The sequence below is a fragment of the Rhinatrema bivittatum genome, chromosome 6 (assembly GCF_901001135.1).
Source record: "Rhinatrema bivittatum chromosome 6, aRhiBiv1.1, whole genome shotgun sequence".
NCBI classification, from domain to species: Eukaryota; Metazoa; Chordata; class Amphibia; order Gymnophiona; family Rhinatrematidae; genus Rhinatrema; species Rhinatrema bivittatum.
The window spans coordinates 98149340-98175107 of NC_042620.1; the positions used below are offsets into that span (position 1 = coordinate 98149340).

The window sequence follows — 25768 nt, forward strand, 5'->3', positions numbered from 1 at the left end:
CAACTGGGTAAATTCAGGGATCATGGCTAATATCACCTTTCTGGAGCTTTTCCCAATAGTTGTAGCACTCCATATTTGGTAGGAGCGAACAGAAAGGTGATAGTCTGGTGTGACAACCAAGAGGTAGTACACATAATCAATCGGCAGTCTGCGAGATGCACTCCTGTTTTGGAACTCCTTAGGCTAATGGTTTTGAAGTGCTTGCAGTTAAACGTGGTGGCACGGGCGAAGCACATCCCCTATCTTCACAATGAGATTGCTGAGTGTCTCTCTCATTCTACATGGGAAGACTTCCTGAGGCTTGCTCCAGACGCCAAGGAGCAGGCCATACCGATTCCTGTACACCTATGGAGTACCGAAGCCAGGACGCACTCAACTTGCTGCGCCAGTCGATCACACCATCTACTTGGCGAGCATACCTGACAGGGTACAACATAGTTGTAGAATTCCTAGAAGCCTCCGCCCAGCCTGGGGACCTGACTCTCACAAACTGGGTGAATATGCTTCAACAGCAAGAAGAAATGTGGTAAAAAGGATTTGCATTCACAAAAAACCGGGGAGTAGCGTGCTTGTTGCGGCGGTTACTACCCCAAACCAAATAAGTCTGATACTTCACTTTCAATGTATATCCAGCATAGCTCTCTGCTTCAAAGGCAGGGGGGAAAGAGGTAAAGAGGATCTATATTCAGGCAACAACCAACAAGGACTGAATTACATAGTCTGGGTAAACAAATAATTATGGGTGTAGCTTGCTTGTTATGGCAGTTACTACCCCGAATCAATTAAGCCTGATACTTCACCTGGAATACATATCCAGCGCAACTCACTGCTTCAACGGCAGGGGGGAATAAAGAAAAGAGGAATTATATTCAGATAACAACTAACAAGGCCTGAATGGCACAGGCTGGGTAAACAAATAAGCATGGGAGTAGCTTGCTTATTGCAGCAGTTACTACCCCTAACCAATTAAGCTAGATGCAGCTCCAGCACTGCTTTCTACATCAATGGCAGGGATGGAAGGTAACTAGAACCAAAAAGTTACTAATAAGGGCCAAGAGTAACAGATAAGTATGAGAAGAAAAAAAAAAGTGTGAAAGCTTGCTGGGCAGACTGGATGGGCCGTTTGGTCTTCTTCTGCTGTCATTTCTATGTTTCTATGAATACATCTTACAGGCCAAGCAGCGCGACACGGAGCATAGTCAGGACCAATCTGGTGGGTTACACCTTTTTCAGAAAGGCCCGGGGTTAACCCAACCCAGTAATGGACTTTACTGTGAGGCACGTACTTGTGGGTCGGGCCAAACACAGTCCACGAGTCTCCAATATGCGCAGACCTATCCTACATGATCACCTGCTTGCCTAATGGCATTGTTTGCCTTCGGTCTTCATGGACCATTTCGAACTGCTTTGTTCCAAGCTGCTTTTTACATTGCTTTCTTTGCTGTGTGCATGAGCTGGTTGCTGCATGGGGCACACACAGCATGCAATTTCTCCATTGCCAATGGAAAACTGACTCTTCGGATATGGAGATCAAAGACTGATCAGCTAGGCAGGAAGTATCTGTCACACTCGCCAAAGTACCAAGCCTGGTGATGTGTCCCCGTTGCCAAAGCAGCACATTATAGGGTGCTCAGGCCCTCCGGGCAGACCCAGTTTCTATTGCATGCTGACTCACTCCCTTTGAGCAAGTATCAGTTTAATGCCATTCTTAAAGCGCATCCTTGATGTGGCTGGACTTAGGTCAGAGCAGTTCAGGACTCACTCTTTCCAAATTGGAGTGGCCTCCAGTACAGCTGCATCTGGTCTGTCGAGTATCGCCATCCAGCAGTTTGGCAGATGGCGCTCCCCAGCATACTTGACCTATATCAGACAGGAAAATGGATCCCTACGTCTTGGCGCTTCATAGCGATTTATGTCTGGTATCTCACAAGTGGCAATGTGTTCCTTCACCCCCCCCCCCCGCCATTTTTCCGCCTATCCTGTTAACACTTTCTGTCTTGCAGGCCCCTGCTGGTGACGTCTGGTGATAAGGATCACAGGACACACTTGTATTTTGGGCGGAGCAGTGCGCAATGAGAAATTCCATCGGCAGACAGCTGGGCATTGCATCAATGGATGGCATCATGCAATGGCTGGGTTGCAGGGGCATGCATTGGGATCAGCTTGTCTCCCACTGCGGCAGCAATTGACAAGATTTGCCCCACCCCAGAGATATTAATTATATACCTTTGAGGCAATAATGATCTGGGAACCACATCTGGGTGATGGCTCCTAGCCAAGAAGAGGAATAACATTGCAATCATTCTGTCCTTAAAGACACACTCATTTGGTCGGAAAGCATCCCTTGACGCCAGTTCATGGACTTGCCACTTTGGTGGCGATGGATGAAAAATTTAAATGAACAGATTGGCAAATTCATCAAATGCTGAGGTGGCATGCATGTTAGGCAGCACGACTAGATGTGAGTGGATTGCATGGAGCAACTCTGTAACGACAGGGTGCATCTTTCAGATATGGGACAGTACTTGTTCCTGGCCAATCTGAAATGAGCCATTCACACGTGGCTGTAGGGTGCCTAGTCATTGGTAGCAGCTGGGTGGGGGAGGGTCCAGGATAAGCCATACTGCTATCCGGGCCCTATGTTGTGGGTACCCGAGCCGGGAGGAGGGACCACCAGTTAGAGGCAGAACACAACACATGGACCACCCGACTTCAATGTGACAGGGGAGGCTGTGTCGCCAGGGTCCCGCTGGCCCCGGTGCGGTGACAGACTGGATGCTCCCATTCTACGACTGGGCAGTCACCTTGCTTGGACAAGGCAGGTTACCGGAGAGCCCTGGATAGGGTGCCTCCTAGAAGGCAGGGCCTTGCTTGGGTGTGGTGGGCCCTGGGCCAGAGGTGGCGTGCTGCTTGCACTAGAAAAGGGAGGTTGCTCTGGTATCTTATCTATGTTATGGTCAGGTACAAGCTTGTTGATGTATAGAGTTTCTTGTAATAAAGGTGTGGCCAATTTACTCCACATCAGGTCTGTGGCACTCTCTCTGTGTAGTGTGTATTTTGCTTCCTCCCCCCCGCCCCTTCTTTAGCGACATATGGTTGTTGCTGCCTGGGTTATCACTTATATTTTCCAGTAAAATGTTATTTTTTGCTCATTCTATTCTAATCTGAGGCAAAGAATATTAGCTCTGGAAAGCTCTTCAGAAATGCATTAATTTAGTCCAATAAAAAGGTTTCACCTTATATAATTTTTTATATTTGCTTTTATTTGTGAACCTTTATTTCCGTGCATTCAAGTGAACTAATACAGCAGCCATATTACTTTATCTTAGATAAAACACAAGTTGAAACTCTTCCTCAATTCTATCTGCAGGTACACCTCCGCTCAGTCTGGGTAAATATTAAGTGCAAACAAGATTTGCATCTAAATTTACTCTCATATTGGGTGGCCAATTTTATAAATGATCCTTCTGCGGGTAAAACACTTATGTGCAGAAGTCCCTGTGAAAATTACCCAAAAATGACTACTGATTTTAGTTAATGACTGAAAAACAGAAAATATCCTTGTCCAGTGTTAACGGAGAATCTACATTTTAGTTTTGCTTAGCTTCTTGAGCTTGGATAATCAAACACATTAAAACTATAAGGAAAAATAATCTCTACCCCCCTAAAAAATACTATAGGTGACATGTCTACAGACTTAAATGCCTTAAGCTTTGTGTATGCTGAGAAATATCATAAAATTCTCTTTTTATTGGCATAAACCTCTCATTCTTCACCATAAGTTTATCAATCAGCTATTATTCATACCTAGATACAAGATGATGAATGCATTTTACTTGTTGGAAATGCAGGTAGTAAAGGTAAAAAACTTTACAGGTGAACTTTCAAAGGAGCTACACATATAAATATAAAATACTATCGTAGCAATTTTCAAAAGCCATTTACTGCATAAGTGTATTTTATGCAGTTAAAACATAAGGACAATTCAATGGTATATATTGTAGAATTTTTCAAAAGCACACTTACATGGGTAAAGCGCATTTACACATTTTCAACCCAATCTTAAGCATGTAAATGATATTGAAAATCAGGCCCTGTATTTTTTACCCCATATTTTTTCTCTTTGCAATATCCCTTCTAGCACTAGACAACATGCCAAGGTGGCACAGAAAATTACTTGCTGATCAGGACTGAAATCTTCTTCCAGGTTCTTCGTCAAAGCATGTAGCTTGTATAGTACACTGGACATCAGCTGACCAACAGACAGGAGACAAACGAGTTTCCTGTGCTGTGGTACAAAATGTTGGGATTACTACTTACCTGATAATTTCCTTTTCTTTAGGACAGTCAGATGAATTCAGAACAAGTGGGTTATGCACCTCTACCAGCAGATGGAGGCAGAGCAAACTGACATCACAGTATTATATACCACTCCACTGACATCAGCCTGCCAGTATTCTCTTGAAAAGCAACTGTGGACAGATTAGCAAAAACACTTGATTAAAAACAGATAAGCAATATGCGGCCAACAAGCAATACTGAGTTCAGATAAGAATGTAATAACATTAGTCTAGGGACTACACAAACACTTACCAGTACTCACTGTAATATATAATCACACAGGAGGACCATACTGTAAGCATTCGGCAGCCAAGGGAGGGAAGATGGATTCATCTGACTGTCCTAAAGAAAAGGAAATTATCAGTAAAGTAGTAATTTCTCATTTCTTAGTGTCCAGTCAGAAGAATCCAGAACAAGTGGGAGGTACCCAAGCTACTCCCGAAAAGGGCGGGAGGCTGCCCGTGGTCCAGTCAAAACCGCTCATGCAAAGGCTGCTTTCTCCCAGGCCTGCATATCCATATGATAAAACCTGGAGAATGTGCGTAAGGACCACCATGCCGCCACTCAGAAAATGTCAACGGAAGACAGCAGCCTAACCTGCCCACGACACTGCCTAAGCACTAATGGAATGAGCCCTAACCTGAATAGGTAATGGCTTGCCAGCATCAACATATGTGCCATGACTACCTCCTTAATCTAGCGGGCTACTGTAGACCATGAGGCCAGTTCTCCTTGTTTAGTCCACTGTGAAGAACAAATAGGCAATCTGTTTTCTGTAAGGTCTCAGTAACCTCTAGATACCGGATGATATGTCTCTTGACATACAAGGGTCACAATAGACAATAGTCCTCTACATTTCTCTCTCTCTGTCCAGAGACAGCAGAGACATGGACTGATTCAAGTGAAATTCAGTGTCCACCTTCAGTAAAAAAGAAGGAACAGTGTCCCGGAGTCACCTGGAGGAAAGACTCCCGGAAAGACAAGACCTGCAGCTCTTTGTGCAGAACAAATTGCCACAAGAAACACCATTTTCAAGGTCAGTAACTGCAAAGACAGGCTATGCATAGGTCCTGCTAAGAAATCCAAGACCAAATTTAGACTCCATAAGGGTACTGGAAACCACAAGGGAGGACAAAGATTTTTCACTCCTTTCAGGAAATGAGCCACATCAGGATGAGCCAATAAGGAACCACCATTTACCTGATCCTTGAAACTGAGAACTACTACTTGTACCTTTAAGAAATTAAGGGCCAAACCTTTATTCAAGCCATCCTGCAAAATTCCCAAATGAGCGGGATCTTGGCCGAATGAGGAAGATAATCTCAATTCTCACACCAGGCCTCAAACACTCGCCAAACTCACACATAGGCCAAGGAAGTGGAGAACTTTCTAGTCCTAATCAAAGTGAAAATCACTGCCACAGAGTATCCACGTTTCAGCAATTGAGCCCTCTCAAGGACCATACAGTAAGACAAAACAGAGTCGGATCTTCATGAAGAACCGGACCCTGACCTAGCAGGTTCCTATGTGCCAGATGTCGAAGGTGGAGACTCCCCCAGGAGCCACCACAAATCCGCATACCACGGCCTCCTAGCCCAATCTGGAGCAACCAAGAGCATCATTCCTCTGTGGTGCTTGATCCTTCTATCAATCTGCCCAACATGGGCCATGGAGGAAAGGCATACAGCAACTTGTCTTCCGGCCACTCTTGTACTAGGGCATCGATCCCCAACGACTTTGGTTCTCTCCTGCGATCGAAGAATCGCAGAACGTTCGCACTGGAGAAGTCACCAGGGAGTCTAGAACAGGGGACCCTAGCAATCCAGAATTAGCTGAAATACCTTGTCTGACAAAGCCCATTCTCCTGGATCCATACTCTCCCTGCTGAGAAAGTCTGCTCTTACATTGTCTTTTCCTGCTATGTGTACGGCTGAGATCATCTGGAGATGCACTTTTGTTCATTCCATATGATGATCTATTTCCTGTGACACTTGCTGGCTCTTGGTTCCTTCCTTCTAATTAATGTAAGCCACAATGGATGCATTGTCCGACATTATCCGGACCTATCGACCCTGCAGTCCGTCACTGAACTGCAAACATGCCAACCGGACCGCCCTGGCTTCCAGACGATTGATGTTCCAGAAAGATTCCTCTGCATTCCAGCGCCCTTGTGCCATCAGCTCCCGACAGTGAGCTCTCAACATAGGAGGCTCGCATCTGTTGTCAGTACCAGCCAGTCTAGTGGCGCTAGAGAAACTCCCTTCCTTAGATGATCCATCTGCAGCCACCACTGTAATTGGGAGGAGACTTCCATCGGCAAGAACAGCTGAATTGAACAGTCCACAGAGACAGCAGGGAGCACTTAAGGGGACGCATATGTGCTCTTGTCCACAGGACCACTTCTAGGGTCACCGTCATTAAGCCAAGTACTTGCAGGTAGGATCATACAGTTGGGTGCAGAGTGTTCAATAACAGACGAAGATGTCTCATCAACTTCTGAATGCGTGCTTCCAGCAGGAAAACTTTGCCCTGCCTCGTGTTGAACTGAACCCAAAGATATTCCAATGTCTGAGCAGGCTGAAGACTGCTCTTGGTCAGGTTCACCACCCAGCCAAGCTCCTGCAACAGGGAGATCACCTTGCAGGTCACTCTGCAGCTCTCTTCCAGTGTCTTGGCTCGAATCAGCCAGTTGACCAAATACAACTGGCTGATTCGTGGTATGATGATCCCATCTTTTCTCAATTCTGCTGCGACTACTACATTACCTCAGAAAAGGTCCTTGGGAAAGTGGCCAGGCCAAAGGGCAGGGCCCAAAACTGATAATGGCGTCCCAGAATTACAAACTTCAGAAAGCGTTGATGCTCTAAGATGGGGATATGAAGGTATGGCTCGGACAGATCCAAGGAGGTCAGAAACTCTGACTGCATGGCCATTATTACCGAGCACAATGTTTCCATGCGAAAATGTGTCACCGGTAGATGACGGTTGACACCTTTGAGATCCAGGATGGGACGAAAGGAACCCTCCTTCTTGGGCACAACAAAATAAATTGAATATCGCCCCATACTTTGAGACGTAAGCATTGGAACCACAGCCCTTAAACTGAGGAGCCTTGCCAATGTAGTTTCCACTGCCTGCTTCTTCTGTGGTGAGTGGCAGGGAGACACCATGAACACATCCCAGGGATCATTGCAAAATTCCAGCACATATCTTTCTTGTTTCACCTCCAGGAAAAAAGAGAGAGAGGCATCCCCCTTCCCAGGGGTGGGCCAGCAAACCTTCACTGGGAGGGTAGGGAGGTTCCATTACCCGAACCTGCGCCCTTTCTTGGCTGTTGGGGACGAAAGGACTGAGACTTACCAAAAGGTCAAGTTCTCTGAAGGGTCATTCCTCTATAGGGATGAAAATGCCTGGATTCTCTAGTATGGGCTCTCATGTTAAGAACGTGGCGTCTGCTTCTTATCCTCTGGCAAATGAGGAACCGGGAATTCACCCCACTCACTGGCCAATTTTTCCAACTCACTCCAAATAAAAGTGAGCCTTTAAAAGGCAATTTGGTAAGGTTAGCCTTGGAGGTTGCATTGGCTACCCAATTTCTCAGCCATAACTGACACCTGGCCGCTACAATGAGAGCCACTCCTCTGGCTGAACAGTGGACCAAATCACAGCCCATATCTGCCAAAAAGCAACTTTTGGCTCCATAACTACCCTGGAGTTCACCCCACAGTCCTTTCAGCTGCTTAAGCACCTAAATCCATGCCGGCTGAAAAACTAGTTACTCATCTGAGGGACCAGGTACTCATCTGAGAGACCATGGAAATCACCTCAGGAATTCTCAACTGGGGGAGGGACCTATTGGTATCACTGCAGGAGAGCAGGGAATGTAATATCCTTAATTCTCCTTTTTACAAAATGAAGCAATCCCCAGTAGGGAGATGCACGTCCACCATCTGCTAGAAACAGAGAATACTGGCAGGCTGATGTCACTACAGGGATATATATACTGCGATATCAGTTTGCTCCATCTCCATCTGCTGGTAGAGGCGCATAATCCACTTGTTCTGGATTCATCTGACTGGATGCTAAGAAATTAACCTTTTAAAAATGAAAATAAAAGCACTTGATTTCTAAATGTAAATTTGTGTTTTATTGCACTGGAAGAGATATAAAAGGATGAATTGTCAGGAGACAAAAATATGCCAGAGTTATTTGTTCTAACGTGAATTGGAAATGGGACGTTTCACTGAACTGCAGTGGGAAAAGACAATGGGTGGGCAAAAAAAGGAACACAAACTGTTTAGGGAAGATGATTTAAAAAAATTTCTGATGAAAAATTCTAGTTTAAAATCAAATTTTAAAGGCTTTCAAGATGTTCTCATAGATAGTTTTAAATGTATCCTTTTATATCAGCTGTATTCCATATGCTCTACAGACAACTGCCATTTTGTTCTGGCTACTTACTTGTTTTCAGAGTTCATGCTGTCCTGTTTTTCTTCTTCAGAGCTTTTTGAACTATTTACAGTAGCATTTGCAGACACAGAAGTTTCATCATTTTTTCCAGTATCTAATGGTACATCAGTAGATATAGCAGAGGTAGAAACCTCTTGAGTCTCAAGAGTGGTACCTGCACTCTCTTCATTATGATGTGCACTTGTCTCTTCCTTTTCATCAATCTCTTCCAGGCTATATTCATAGCCAACTAAAGCTGTGTCCATAGAGAAACAAACATGCCAAGTATAAGTATTAAGACGATAAGCTACTTCATTTACAGTATATGAGTATAGTACTTTTATGTAACCAGAAAGTTCATATCATTAAAGCTATTTTTTCATATGCTATGGGAAGAAGGAAATAGAGATGAAAAACAGGAACTCAGGATCACCTCAAATAGACTTGAAGCTTTATGTTTTCAATGACTGCAATAAGAAAAATAAAGGAACATCCTGTGAATCCGAAAGAGTAAATAACCAATTCACATTTACCCGTTCTAGACCTCTCATGATTTTAAAGATCTATATCATATACCCCCTCAGCCATCTCTTCTCCAAGCTGAACAGCCCTAACCTCCTTAGCCTTCCTCATAGGGGAGATGTTCCATCCCATTAATCATTTTGATTGCTCTTCTTTGTACCTTCTCTATCACAACTATATCTTTTTTGAGATGCGGCAACCAGAATTGTACACAGTACTCCAGGTGCGGTCTCACCATGCAGCGATATAGAGGCATTATATGACATTTTCCGTTTTACTCACCATTCCCTTCCTAATAATTCCTAACATTGTTTGGTTTTTTGACTACTGCAGCACACTGAGCTGATGATTTCAATGTATTATCCACTATGATACCTAGATCTTTTTGTGGTAGCTCCTAATATGGAACCTAACATCGTGTAACTATAGCATGGATTATTTTTCCCTATATGCAACACCTTCCACTTGTCCACATTAAATTTCATCTGCCATTTGTATGCCCAATCTTCCAGTCTTGCAAGGTCCTCCTGCAATTCCTAACAATCCGCTTGCGATTTAACTACTCTGAATAATTTTGTATCTGCAAATTTGATTACCTTACTTGTTGTATTCTTTTCCAGATCATTTATAAATATATTGAACACACCAGTCCAAGAACAGATTCCTGGGGCACTCCACTGTTTACCCTTTTCCACTGAGAAAACTGACCATTTAATCCTACTCTCTGTTTCCTGTCTTTCAACCAGTTTGTAATCCACGAAAGGACACCGGCTCTTATCCCATGATTTTTTAGTTTCCTTAGAAGCCTCTCATGAGGGACTGTGTCAAATGCCTTCTGAAAATCCAAATACACTAGATCTACTGGCTCACCTTTACCCACATGTTTATTAACCCCTTCAAAAAAAAAAAAAGAAGCAGATGTGAGAGGCAAGACTTGCCTTGGGTAAATCCGTGAGGACTGTGTTTTATTAAACCAAGTCTTTCTAAATGCTCTGTGATTTTTATCTTTAGAATAGTTTCCACTATTTTTCCCGGCACTAAAGTCAGGCTCACTGGTCTATAGTTTCCTAAATCGACCCTGAGCCCTTTTTAAATATTGGGGTTACATTGGTCACACTCATGTCTTCAGGTACAATGGACAATTTTAATGATAGGTTACAAATTTTAACTAATAGATCTGAAATTTCATTTTTCAGTTCCTTCAGAACCCTGGCGTGCATACCATCTGGTCCAGGTGATTTGCTACTCTTTAGCTTGTCAATCTGGCCTACTACATCTTCCAGGTTTCACAGTGATTTGGTTCAGTTCATCTGAATCATCATCCTTGAAGACCATCACTGGAAATGGTATCTCCCCAACATTCTCATTAGTAAACACAGAAGCAAAGAATTAATTTAGTCTTTCTGCAATGGCCTTATCTTCCCTAAGAACCCTAATGGTCCAACTGATTCCCTCACAGATTTCTTGTTTTGGATATATTTTTAAAAGTTTTTATTATGAGTTTTTGCCTCTACAGCCATCTTCATTTCAAATTCTCTCTTAGCTTGCCTTATCAATGTTTTACACTTAACTTAACAATGTTTATGCTTTTTCCTGTTTTCTTCAGATGGATCCTTCTTCCAATTTTTGAAGGATGTTTTTTGGCTAAAATAGCCTTTCACCTTACCTTTTAACCATGCCGGTAATCATTTTGCCTTTCTCCCACCTTTCTTAATGCATGGAATACATCTGGACTGTATTTTTAAACAATGTCCATGCCTGTTGTACATTTTTAATCTTGGCAGCTGCAACCTTTAGTTTTTTTCTATTTTCCTCATTTTATCAAAGTTTCCCTTTTGTCAATTTAGTTTTAGAGTTGTAGATTTATATACTGTCCCCCCTTCCAGTCATTAGTTCAAATTTGATAATGTTATGATCACTAATGCCAAGTGGCCCTTACCACCGTTACCTCTCACCAAATCCTGCATTTCACTAAGAATTAAATCTAAAATAGTTCCCTTTCTCGTTGGTTTCTGAACCAATTGTTCCATGAAGCAGTCGTTTATTCCATCCAGGAATTGTTTGCCTCTAGCTTGTCCTGATGTTACATTTACCCAGTCAATATTGGGGTAATTGAAATCTAAAGAAATAAATATCTATTATTGAGTTGAACAACGATTAAATAATCCTGTAGCAAAAACGTTGTGTCACATACTTTTGTTTTTAGATTACAGAGACTGTAACCACGAATTCAAAGATTTTAAATAGACAGTTTTGGAGATCGTCAACCAGCACTGGAGAGGGGGAGACAGAGTAAAGAGGCTCAGATAGTGTGAGCAAAAATGGATTTTTCATTTACAATCAGTTGCCCCGAGTGGACTCAACAAGGAGATTGAGTGGTTTCACTTCATGTAACTCCCTGGTTAAATCAGTGGTAGGTCTGGTATCAGGTGAGATCAGTGAATTTGCCTATAAAATCAGACTCGTTTTCGGCCAGTTCCCAGCTTACGCGTCAAAATCAGGAAATGGCGACAGGTCTGGTAAGTGAATTTGAGTGGCGGCTTCCTATCTGACTGAGATGTGCACATCGCAAATAATTTATAAATAATGCTACAATGTTTAACTTAAAGTGTTTTTATCTTTAGAAATTGTGAGAGACTTACAAACTTGTTACAAACAAAAACTTGCCCGTAGCAGCACCCCGTGAAGAGACCAGAGGAGCGCCGGGTAGAGAGAGTCAGCTTAATACGTCCCTGAGGCAGCGGCTCGCGAAACGCACGCGGACTTCTGACTCCGACAGGGAAGTAATACCCTTTTGAACTTTAAAAAAAAAAAAGATAAAAAGTTAAAAGAAAAAAAGAAAAATTTGTTTTCCGAGCAAACATTGAACTATTGGACCTATGATTAAAGAGGACCTATAAAGGTGTAAGATACAAGTGTCAGCCTGCAGCACCGGGGGTGTTATGATGGTCCCTAATCCTTGACTAATGTATCCATGCTCAAGTTTACAGAAGGTAAAAGAAAATTATTCCTTACCTGCTAATTTTCATTCCTGTAGTACCATGGATCAGTCCAGACAGTGGGTTATATCCCCCGACCAGCAGATGGAGTCAGAACAGAGTTTGAGAGCGTCAGCATATAGAGTAGTGCACCCTTTGCTGGAGCTCAGTATTACGCATAGCAAAGCCCAAAAGCAAAAAACACAACATTTTGGATCCAGAACCGTTCCCAAAGAGGAACAGAGAAAGATATAAGTAAACAAACGGTCAACGGGACCAGCAACAGTCAACTTGTGAGGAGCTGTGAACAGTAACAATAATCAGAGACAAACAGAATGAAAGATACCTGGAAGAATCCGAGCAGGACCTAATGAAACCCCTAGTGGCGGGTGTCTGGACTGATCCATGGTACTACAGGAACGAAAATTAGCAGGTAAGGAATAATTTTCTTTTCCCTGTACGTACCTGGATCAGTCCAGACAGTGGGATGTACCCAAGCTTCCCTAAACCGGGTGGGGTCCTGAGAGACCTGCTCAGAGAACCTGATCGCCAAAAGAACCCGTGCCCTGAGGCGCCAGGTGTAGTCTGTAATGTCTGGAAAAAGTGTGCAACGACTTCCATGTCGCCGCACGGCAGATTTCCTGGGAGGAAACAGAGCGAGATTCCGCCCAGGACGCCGCTTGGGATCGCGTGGAATGAGCCGAGACGCTGCGAGGCGGCACCCGCCCCGCCGCAATGTAAGCGGAAGAGATGGCGTCCTTTATCCAGCGAGCAATAGTCGTCTTGGATGCCTGAGAACCTCTCCTCGGTCCTGACCAGAGGACAAACAAATGATCAGATACCCGGAAGTACACGCTTGACGTCCAGGAGCCGGAGAGACCGGGGTTCCTCTGGAGCAAACGCTGGAAGCTCCACCGTTTGATTGACGTGGAAGGCTGAGACCACCTTTGGTAGGAAGGATGGCACCGTACAAAGGGAAACCCCGGAGTCGGAGAAACGCAGATAAGGGTCTCGGCAGGACAAGGCTTGAAGTTCTGAAATCCAGCGAGCAGAAGAGATGGCTACCAGGAAAACAGTCTTGAGGGTCAGGTCCTTGAGGGAGGACCCCCTCAGGGGTTCAAAAGGAGGGCCCGACAGCATTCGCAGCACCAAGTTGAGGCTCCAAGAAGGGAAAGGATCCCTGACCGGTGGCCATAGGTGTTTGGCACCCTTCAGAAAACGTGCGATATCCGGCTGAAGGGGTAGAGAGCAGTTCTTCTGTACCAAGACATTCAAGGCCGCCACCTGAACCCGGAGCGAATTATAGGCGAGACCCTTATCCAGACCATCCTGTAGGAAATGAAGGATCAGCGGGACAGTCGCCTCCATGGTTTGGACTCCGCGGTCGGAACACCATGCTTCGAAGACCTTCCAAACTCTAACGTAAGTGACGGAGGTCGAAGGCTTGCGGGAACGAAGCATCGTTGAGATCACTGTCTCCGGGTAGCCTCTGTGGCGGAGACGGCGCCGTTCAAAAGCCAGGCCGCAAGACAGAAGAGTTCTGCCTGCTCGAAAAATACCGGACCCTGGCGCAGAAGATGAGGAAGATGGGACAAGCAAAGTGGGCCGTCCACCATCATCTGAAGTAGATCTGCGAACCATGGCCGACGGGGCCATTCCGGGGCGACGAGAATTACAGTCCCTCGATGATGTTCTAACCTGCTGAGAACCTTGCCGACCAGAGGCCAAGGAGGAAACACATAGAGCAGTTGAACCGACGGCCACAGAAGGGCGAGGGCATCCACCCCCTCCGCACCGCGCTCTCTTCTGCGGCTGAAGAAGCGTGGAGCCTTGGTGTTGAGAAGGGTCGCCATTAGATCGAGGCGTGGAGTCCCCCCAACGACGGATGATGAGATGCATTGCCTCGTCGGAGAGAGCCCACTCGCCGGGGTCTAGCTGTTGACGACTCAGGAAGTCTGCCTGAACGTTGTCCACCCCGGCGATGTGAGAGGCCGCTATCTGGACGAGATTGCTCTCCGCCCACTCCATCAGGGGAGTAGACTCGAGGGAGACATGCTTGCTTCTTGTCCCCCCTTGCCGATTGATGTAGGCCACTGTGGTGGCGTTGTCCGAAAAGATCCTCACCTCCCTGTGTCGCACCAGGGGAAGAAAACGCTGGAGAGCGAAACGCACGGCTCTCGTTTCTAGGCGATTGATCGGCCACTTTGCCTCCTCTGGCGTCCAAGTCCCTTGAGTGGCGCTTCTTTCGCAGACGGCGCCCCATCCCGTGAGGCTGGCATCGGTGGTCACCACCACCCAATTGGGAACCTCGAGCGAGACTCCCCGAGCCAGATGCGAGGGGACAAGCCACCAATCCAGGCTTTTCCTGGCTAATGGTGGAAGCGGCAGGATCACCTGATACTCCTGGGAGACTGGTTTCCAGCGGGATAGTAGGGACGCCTGCAGTGGACGCAGGTGTGCAAACGCCCAGGGTACCATGTCGATGGTGGAGGCCATTACCCCCAGGAGCTGCAGATAATTCCAGGCGGATGGTTCTTCCAGAGCCGAAAACCGAGACACGTGCTCTCTCAGGGCTTGCGCCTTGTCCTGGCGCAGGAACACCATCCCCCGCCGGGTATCGAAGCTCGCCCCTAAGAAATCCAGGTGTTGCGAGGGCACAAGGGAACTCTTTGGAAGGTTCACCACCCAGCCCAGAGAGCGTAGGAATTGTACTACTCTGGCCACTGAGGTCTGACCATGTGAGAAGGACTTCGCTCGAATCAGCCAGTCGTCTAGGTACGGATGTACTAGGATACCCTCCTTGCGGAGGGCCGCCGCCACCACTACCATGATCTTTGTGAAGGTCCGAGGTGCGGTCGCCAAACCGAAGGGAAGCGCCTTGAACTGAAAGTGTTGACCGAGAATCTTCAAGCGAAGATACCGCCGGTAAGCCGGCAGGATGGGAATGTGCAAGTATGCTTCCGAGAGGTCCAGTGAAGCGAGGAATTCTCCCTTGTGCACTGCGGCAATCACTGATCTGAGAGTCTCCATGCGGAACCGGGTGATCCTGAGGGCCTTCTTTACCTCCTTCAAGTCCAGGATGGGGCGAAAGGAACCGTCCTTTTTGGGAACGATGAAGTAAATGGAATAGTGGCCCAAGCCCACCTCGTCGAAGAGGACGGGAACGATGGCCCCTATTTCCTGCAGTTGGTCTAGTGTTTGTTGAACCGCTATCCTCTTGAGATCCGAACCGCAGGGGGAGAAGATGAACCGGTCCCTCGGGGGGGGGGGGCGGACAAATTCCAAGGCGTAACCGTCTCTTATGGTGTCCAGCACCCACTGGTCCATGGAGATCTGCCCACTCCTCGTAGAAGTCCATGAGGCGGCCTCCGATCCGGGGAGGTGAGAAGTGGGCTCCTTTGGCATCATTGGGATGACTTTGTGGGCGGAATTCCCTGGCCTGGACCCTCTCTCGCGGGCCTCCGCCCACGAAAGGAACGAGACCAAGGCTGGGGTCTTGTCTGCTGTGTCCGGGAAGCGGACTGTCGGTAAGACCTATAACGTCGCTGTGCCCTGGCCCTGGTTCTACCGGAAGAAAATGATCTGAAGGAACGCTGTCTATCCTCTGGCAGCCGATGCACCGAATTTTCCCCCAGTGACTTGATGATCTGATCCAGGTCCTCTCCAAATAAGAACTTCCCCCGAAAGGGGAGGGAGCCAAGGCTCGACTTGGAGGAAGCATCCGCTGCCCAGTTGCGAAGCCACAAGAGCCGTCGGGCTGCTACAACCGAAACCATGGACCTCGCCATTACGCGAAAGAGATCATACAGGGCGTCCGCCCCGTATGCTATGGCAGATTCCAGCCGGTCCGCCTGGGCGGCCTCTTCGGGGGGCAATTCCTGAGAGGTGAGAAGCTGCTGTACCCAGAGTAAGCTGGCCCTTTGCGCGAGCGAACTGCACATCACGGCCCACATACCCAGGGCGGAGACTTCGAAGACCCTCTTGAGGAAGGTCTCTAGTTTACGGTCCTGCGTATCCCGCAGGGCCGTTCCCCCTGTGACCGGGATGGTTGTCCTCTTGGTCACTGCCGACACCGCTGAGTCCACCTTGGGAACCTTGATAAGATCCAAAAAATCCTCAGGGAGCGGGTATAGCTTTTCCATGGCACGTGTGACTTTCAAGGATGCCTCGGGAGTGTCCCACTCCCTGGTGAGAAGCTGTAGGAAGGACTCATGAATAGGGAAAGCCCTTGCTCTAGGACGGAGGGCGGCAAGTACTGGATCTCCTTTGCGAGACGAGGTGGCGACGGCAGGAGCCACAGGGATCGGCGGATCTGGAGGTGGGTCGAGGTCCAGCTCCTGAATAATGTGGTGGATGAGTTCATCCAGCTCTTCTTTTTGAAAAATCCGTAGGGCTCGAGGGTCGTCCCCCTCCGTATGTCCATCCGGATGCGCCTCCGGGGGTTCCGAGGAGACGTCTCTCACCGGCGAAGCCGCCCCCGTGGTACGCCGGAGTGGCACGGGAGAGGGACCCGGCAGGGATCCAGGCGTAACGGACGAGGCGGTGAGACCAACAGCAAGTTTAGGAACCTTTGGGGGGAAGGGCCCCCAGGGGATTAGGCGCCTGCGGTCCCATACCCTGCAAATAAGCCATGTGCATTGCCAGAATAAAGTCAGGTGAGAAAAACGGAGAGCTGATTGGAATCCCTGGGGGGGGGGGACCGTCCTGGGAGCCCCGGTCGTGCAAACCTCCCGCCGGGGGCAAAGCCTGTTGAGAGCCAGTGCAACCAATCCTGTCTGCATCTGGGAGCGAGTCCGTCTCACGCTGACCCCCTAAAATGGCCGCCGTTCCCGCCAAAGGCGGCGTCGTGGCCGGCCCGCGCCACCTGGGCTGAGGAGGAGGCAGGTCCGAAATCGCACCGGAGTACTGCAGGGTGCCTTCCCCGTCGGGGAAGCACCGCTCACAAAGCCCCTCCCTCAGAAATTGATTTCCCGGCTCGCCGCAGGCCTCACACCTCGAGAACCACGGCATGTCAGCACTGGGAAAAAGAAAAGCCTCGGGGGGGGGGGGGGGGGGGGCCAAAGACGAGCTAGTGCCGCGGGGGGGCCTGGAAATGGCCCTAACAACCTGCCGAAGGGGTCCAGTAACTGCGGGGGAAAACCCCCGTTTTAGTTGAGCACACACCCACGGGCGGAGCTTGCTAACCGCCGGACCCCCAACCACGCGTGGAGCGGCTGGAACCACCGGCATCCATGGGGCACCACCAAAAAGAAGCAAACCTGTGGAGAAAGAAACTCAAAAAAACTTCCACTTACCCCAACGGAAGAGGAAAGGAGTACAGAATAGAGAAGGCAAAGCCACAGACACACGCCTCCTCAAAAATTGAAAACTTTTTTTTTTTTTTTTAAACTTTAAGGATCCAAAATGAAGAGAAACATAAGACAGGGAAATACTGTGGAGAAAAAGAAAGAAATAACTAAAAATGAAGAAACCCTGTCAATCTGGGGGAGCTAGTGGATCCCCCCACTCGCATCTGCTGGAGTCACTCTATATGCTGACGCTCTCAAACTCTGTTCTGACTCCATCTGCTGGTCGGGGGATATAACCCACTGTCTGGACTGATCCAGGTACGTACAGGGAAAAAGATTTATAGCATTTAATCTAAAAACAAAAGTATGTGACACAACGTTTTTGCTACAGGTAATTGAAATCTCCCATTATTACTGAACTGCCAAATTGGTTAGCTTCCCTGATCTCTCTTAGCATTTCTTCATCTATCTGATCATTTTGGCCAGGTGGACGATAGTTTACTCCCTATCATTATACTCTTACCCAACACACATGGGATTTCTACCCATATAGATTCTGATCACTTAGGCCTGGATTTTCTAATATCGCAGAACTCTTTGAATCCCACGGTAACGGGGGCGGGCGGGCCTGTGAAAGCCAGCAGCGATCGCACCACCGCGGTGTTATCACTGCCGGCTTTTGCACCCAATAGCGCCACCGAGAAAGGTGGCGCTATTGGTGGCGATAAGGGGGTCTTACCTTTTCGCCACCAGCGAAGTTTCCGTCGTGACCGCCCCAACAACACTCCGACTCCTCCTCTTCCAGTGCCAACTCTGCCTCGACTACGCCCCTATCTAACTATCGTACACGAAAAGTCCCTTTTCAAGTGCGATAGGGATAAAAAATGACCCCTTTAGTCTCTTGTATGATCTTTATCCTGGACTATAGCACTGTCCCTATTGGATACCCTCCTTCCAGCAGGTCTCTGAAATGCCAATTATGTCTCTCATCATTCACTGCTAACCATTCTAGTCACATCTTACTTCTTAGACTTCTGGCATTAGCATATATACATTTCAAAGTGCGTTTTTTGTTTGTATTGACAACCTTCTTTTCAGTTGATATGGATAATTTGGAATTCTTTAGCTCAGGTGATTCTTTACTTATAGGCACATGCGCTACTTTTGCTTTTATTGGAACTTCTCTGTTGGGATGCCCTAACTCTCCTGTTTCATTAGTATCCTTCAAAGATACATTACTCTGAACCATGCACTACTCAGTGACTGTCGACTTTTCCCCTTGTTCTAGTTTAAAAGTTGCTCTGTCTCCTTTTTGAAAGTTAGTGCCAGCAGTCTGGTTCCATTCTGGTTAAGGTGGAGTCCGTCCTTTCAAAAAAGTCTCCCCCTACCCCAAAAGGCTATCCAGTTCCTTACAAAACTGAATCCCTCTTCCCTGCACCATCGTCTCAACCATGCATTGGGACTCTGGAGTTCTGCCTGCCTCTGGGGACCTGCACATGGAACAGGAAGTATTTCAGAGAATGCCACCCTGGAGGTTCTGGATTTCAGCTTTCTACCTAAAATTCTAAATTTGGCTTCCAGAACCTCCCTCCCATATTTTCCTATGTCTTTAGTGCCCACATGTACCAACATTAGGGGACTAATGTTACTCAAAGCAATAACCCCTAGATTGCATGTATTTAGCCAACAAGGAAGTTCACAATCCTAGTCCTTTAATTGTTAAAATATGGCAATATGATAGTGGAAACTTGGCTTCCATTTTAACAGGACTACAGCTCTGCGTACCATACTGCAGTCAGATCAATGCAGGAATAACACTCTGTAATATCATCAGAAGCCCAAGTTCCTATTACTGCTTTGCCATATTAAATGAATAGAGGTTTGAAACAGATTTAGGAATGTGTTTGTAGTTATGTAATGCATGTGGTATAGTATATTTGATGTGTAACTTTATTGCTTTATATTTTAACTCACTTAATATTGTAACTGCATAAGAATTTATATGTAAAATATAATTATTGATTGAGGTATAAAGATATCAAGCTGTCTTTCATTTATTGGTAATTTTTATATCTATGACTTGGCACTTCACAATGGGGTAGATTTTCAAAGGGTTACGCGAGTAACCCCCGAAAACCTATCCCAACCCCCCCCCCCTGCTCGCGCCAAGCCTATCTTGCATAGGCTGCCGGCGCGCGCAAAGCCACAGGATGCGCGTTAAGTCCTGGGGCTTTCCTGGGGGGGGGGGGGGGTAATCGGGGGGGGGGGGGTGTCGCGGCCAGCGCATCATCACGGGGCGTGTCGGGGGCATGTCGCGGCGGTGCATCATTCGGGGGTGGAGCCGCGGGCATGGTTCCGGCCCGGGGGCGTTTCAGGAGTGTGGCCGAGGCCTCCGAAACAGCTCCCGGGCCGGGGAATCGCACGCAGGCCGGCCCACAGGCGTAACTTTTAAAACAAAGGTGGGGGGGGGGGTGGAGGGAACGGAGGCAGGCAGCGCGACTCAGCGCATGCAGGCTGCCGATTTTGGGCAGCCTTGCGCGCGCCGACCCCGGATTTTAAAGGATATGCGTGGCTACGCGTAAAATCCGGCGTACTTTTGTTTGCGCCTGGTGCACGAACAAAAGTACGCACGGGCGTACTTTTATAAAATCTACCCCAAAACCTCTGTAAAGTGATACAGATAACTGATTTTTGTATTTATTTGCTACTTGATAAAGAAAAGATTGCTTTTAAGACTGTTACAACAAAGAAAAAGACTGTTTCTATGGCTAATAATGATTAACAGCTACCTGTGTCCGAATGCCAGATAGTTAAATGCAGCTAAAGCTGACCAACAATACACTGAAGATTGACGGCAAGAGGAAGACAGTTAAAAACAAATATCAGAAATGATGAAGAGACTAATATATCTTGCTGCAAATGACCACAAATATGGCAAGTATAATAACAGATGCTAAAGTCAAACACGTCAGGCATGCTAAAATCAAATCATGGCATTGCTGAAAACAAAGATTACAATGACTGGATATCCATGCATTTTAATGCATCCCTATGCATTTCTATATAAGAAAGCTGTCAAGGCTTTGTGGACAAAGATAAAACAAAGAAGATGACATCTTGTAACACCAGGTAAACATTTGAAGATCTTCCCACACCAACAACTATCCAAACAGCAGTGACCACACTATCAGACGTATTTTAATTTATCAGAAGTAGGATATGCAGATAAATGAAAGATATAGCTATACATAGGAACTCTTTACCACAGCTGTGCAGTTAGACAAAGACTATCTAAAATTCAGTAAAGCTCTGAAAGCCTCTTTTTTCATAGGTGTTTGGAACACTATAGAACTTTGGCATGCACTTTCTCTCTGTGCTATTTTCTTTAATTCAAGTTGGAGCTCTTGTTTTCTAATTTTCTTTTTTTGTGACCAGTTACATAAGAACATAAGAAATTGCCATGCTGGGTCAGACCAAGGGTCCATCAAGCCCAGCATCCTGTTCCCAACAGAGGTCAAACCAGGCCACAAGAACCTGGCAATTACCCAAACACTAAGAAGATCCCATGCTACTGATGCAATTAATAGCAGTGGCTATTCCCTAAGTAAACTTGATTAATAGCCGTTAATGGACTTCTCCAAGAACTTATCCAAACCTTTTTTGAACCCAGCTACACTAACTGCACCAACCACATCCTCTGGCAACAAATTCCAGAGCTCTACTGTGCGTTGAGTGAAAAAGAATTTTCTCCGATTAGTCTTAAATGTGCTACTTGCTAACTTCATGGAATGCCCCATAGTCCTTCTATTATTCGAAAGTGTAAATAACCGAGTCACATCTACTCGTTCAAGACCTCTCATGATCTTAAAGACCTCTATCATAACCCCCCTCAGCCATCTCTTCTCCAAGCTGAACTGCCCTAACCTCCTTCAGCAGCCTTTTCTCATAGGGGAGCTGTTCCATCCCCTTTATCATTTTGGTTGCCTTTCTCTGTACCTTCTCCATCGCAACTATATCTTTTTTGAGATGCGGCGACCAGAATTGTACACAGTATTCAAGGTGTGGTCTCACCATGGAGCAATATAGAGGCACTATAACATTTTCCGTTTTATTAACCATTCCCTTCCTAATAATTCCTAACATTCTGTTTGCTTTTTTTGACTGCTGCAGCACACTGAGCCAACGAGTTTTATGTATTATATTTTTAAATTTTAATTATCTCCAGTTTATGTAAATTTATCTACAACTGAGTTTATGTATCATGTCTTAAATGTATTTATGACCAGTTTTATGCATCATGCTTTTAAATTTACGACCAGTTTTAATTATGTATAATGTTTTTATATAATTTTAATTTTTGGTTCGGCCCACTTTAATTTCAGATTAGTTTATTCTATTATCAAAATTTTAATTTTATTTGTACATTGCTTTGAATTATGAGTTGTAAGATAGAGAATCAAGTGTAATAAACCATAAATAGTTATAATTCCACATAAGATCCATAATTCATCAATAAAATTGTTAAATTTCTAAAGCATATGCCTTTAAAATATTTGTTCTAAATTGTATTATGTATTGTATTATGTTGCTAAATGTCTAAATTGTATTATTTTTAAAGATTTAGATATTTTTCTAAATTTATACTCAATAAAAATAACTGATGAATAAAGAATAAATTCTCATGTCCTTATTTTGAGATGTTCATGAAAAGACATTTAAAAAAAAATGTAATTTTCAAAATATTAACCTCCTACAGCATGTTTCTCGTTTTCAACTACAATATTTTAAAATCTGAATCCTCCTTTTAAAATGTTTTACCCATTTTTTTTTTTTTTTGATTTGGCAGTTTAATCCTGCTTCTTTCGACTCAATCAGAACTGGAACGTGAAACCATGAACCTACATTTGCAACTGCATGAAGATTTTCTCTCTTTCTTATAAAATCTCTCAACTTACTTTACTCCAGTCATTATTATTAGTTTACTTCGAGAAATATCATCAAAACGATAGCAAGAGTCCCTGGTCAAGGGACACACACCAGAATTCCTTCTGGAACAGTGAATCATGGTGCCCTAAATCTGGCCACTAAGTGTCGCCATTGAGCTATGATTATGGCTCCCTCCTCTCAGGGCTGTGAATGCTGCCTCCGCACAGCACCAGACAACTAGGGAACAGAAGACCTGAGGTTAGAATCAAAACTTGGGACAATCTTCACCCATAGCTTTTAATTTTACTGATGACTTCTAAAAAGTGCCTATTTTAAATGTACAATTAGTGTACATCTGTAGTGGCTGGAAGATGGAGGTTTTTGCCTTGTAGTCTGGATCATACAAACACACTAAGAATATGTCACCTGACTACAGCTTATGTGAATGTATGAAAAGTTATATTCTTTATATAATATATGCATATAACCAGTGCTTATGAGAATGCCAGTGAAAAATACAAACAAATAAATTATATATCAGCATATAAACAGAGCAAATAATCTTAATTCCCCAATTTATAGGGAATCATTATATACAAAGGCCTAGCGATAAGATGCACTTTCATGAAAGAGCACCTTCCAAAACTCCTCGGTCGGTGTCAGCTAAGCAGGTTCTCTTTGGGGAAGGCACAGAGGACCCTTTGTAATCGCCTAGATTGGTCTTGCTATTTTCTCTCAGTATAGCTCTTTGGCAGAAGTTCACCCATCCTCATGTGTATCACGATTATATGCCTTTTGGAATGGCACATGCGCTGTGAGGATTTCGTTGTGTAGCCCTTCTTGACGTATTGTCAAATTAACTGATAAGAAAAGCTTACTACTTATGTTTCAGGATCACTCCAAAATGGTGAATTTCTTATCCATATTCCCTATGACACCATTTTGTACATTTTCACATGTGTAAAGGAAAATTGTTTCTTACCTGCTAATTTTTGTTCCTGAAGTATCACGGATCAGTCCAGACGAGTTAATTTATACTTTCCTACCAGATGGAGGCAGAGAACGAAAGAGTTCCCCTATGAGGAGAGGCTAAAGAGGTTAGGGCTGTTCAGTTTGGAGAAGAGACAGCTGACGGGGGATATGATAGAGGTCTTTAAAATCATGAGAGGTCTAGAACAGGTAGATTTGAATAGGTTATTTACTCTTTTGGATAATAGAAGGCTAGGGGGCACTCCATGAAGTTAGCAAGTAGCACATTTAAAACTAATCAGAGAAAATTTGTTTTCACTCAACGCACAATTAAACTCTGGAATTTGTTGCCAGAGGATGTGGTTAGTGCAGTTAGTGAAACTGGGTTTAAAAAAAGGTTTGGATAAGTTCTTGGAGGAGAAGTCCATTAGCTGCTATTAATCAAGTTGACATTGGGAATAGCCACTACTATTACCGCCATCTGTAACATGGGATCTACTTAGTGTTTGGCTACTTGCCAGGTACTTGGAAACAGGATACTGGTCTTGATGGACCCTTGATCTGACCTAGTATGGCAATTTATGTTCTTAGAGGCACTGTTACATAACTGAGAGTGTCACCTGCAGTCCCTCAGTATTGACCTGTACCCAAGCCAAGATGTCTACCTTAACATATCCAATAAACCTTGGGTGAACAGAGACTTAAAGTTGGAGCCCCCTGCAAACTAGGCCCCCTTGATTTAACACATACATATACCAAACTATGTACAGTTTTCATTACTCTGATTATATCAAATGCGAGCTCAATCAGCTTAGCCATATCCAGAAGCGAGGAAGTCTTTCGGCAGATGGGGACGGGCCTCTGGACTAATCTGTGGTATTTCAGGAATTAAAATTAGTAGGTAAGAACCAATTTTCCTTTCCTGTTCGTACCCCAGATCAGTCCAGATGAGTGGGATGTACCTAAGCCCATCTATTCTGGGCAGGAACCAGAAAGACTTCACTCAATACACTCTCCACAAATGTCGCTTCCTTTGGAGCCCGCACATCTAAGCAGTAATGTTTGGTAAAAGTGTGAAGAGAAGACCACATTGCCGCATGACAGATCTCCTGCAGAGAAAGCAGTTGACACTCCGCCCACGAGGTCACCTGTGCCCTAGTGGAATGTGCTCGCAATCCCTTCGGCACCAGCCAGCCTTTGCAGATGTAAACTGAAGCTATTGTCTCTTTTAACCAGCGAGCAATAGTGCCCTTAGAAGCCTCATTTCCCTTCTTTGCTCCACTGAACAGGACAAACAGATGATCCGATCTCCAAAAGAGATTAATCACCTTGAGATATCGCAAAAGGATACGACGCACATCCAATAAGTGAAGTTCCCTAGCCATCGAAGAATCGGCGGTCAAATTCCAAAAACCCGGAAGCTCGACCACCTGATTAAGGTGAAAGGAGAACACTACCATTGGCAAAAAAGAAGGAACCCATGCGTAAAGAAACCTTTCATCCAAAAAATGCAGGAAATGGTCCCTACATGACAATGCTTGCAGCTCAGAAATTCGTCTAGCTGAACAGATGGCCACCAGGAAAACAGTTTTCAGGGTTAAATCCTTCAACGACACCCTCTGCATTGGCTCAAAAGGAGATCTACACAGCACCCGAAGAACCAAATTCAGATTCTAAGCCGAACAGATTTTCCACACCAAAGGGCGCAAACGCTTTGCCCAGTTTGGGAAAAAAGCCACATCCAGATGAGACGCCAGCAGTCTTCCCTGAATCCTACCAAGCAGGGAATCCAAAGATGCTACCTGGACTTGAAGGGAATTATTCGCCTACCCCTCAGACAAGCCACTCTGCAAAAAGGCCAAGATCTGTGGGATGTCCACCTTTAAGGGCTGCACTCTATTCAGCAAACATCAGGATTCAAAAACTCTTCACACCCAGACATAAGCCATGGAAGTGAAAGGTCTCCTCGCCTGAAGCAAAGTTGTAATCACTGGCTCCGAATATCCCTTCAAATGGAACTGCCACCTCTCAAAAGCCAATTCGCTAGATAGAAGTGAAACTCCAGGTCTGAAAATGCAGGTCCTGTTGAAGTAACCCTAAGAGATGAGTCAAGCAAACAGGCCCGTCTACCGCCAGACGCAGATCTGCAAACTACAGCCGATGTGGCCACTTGGGCACCACCATAATCACTCTGCCCAGATGAATCTTGATGCGCCACAACACCTGTCCTACAAGTGGCCATAGAGGAAACATGTACAGCAAGAGGTGTTGGCCACGGTTGCACGAGAGCTTTGA

The 25768-nt window shown here is 45.5% G+C and overlaps 1 protein-coding gene across 10 annotated transcripts in view; it reads right to left on the bottom strand.

Moving 5' to 3' along the window:
- The window catches only part of COBLL1 (cordon-bleu WH2 repeat protein like 1), a 393951-nt gene that overhangs the window by 55696 nt on the left and 312487 nt on the right, over positions 1 to 25768 (bottom strand). For all 10 annotated transcript variants that reach the window (XM_029605630.1, XM_029605633.1, XM_029605638.1 and 7 more), the window contains one exon: positions 8803 to 9046. In XM_029605630.1, coding sequence (XP_029461490.1) covers positions 8803 to 9046 — 244 coding nt within the window. The remainder of the gene's footprint in view (positions 1 to 8802; positions 9047 to 25768) is intronic.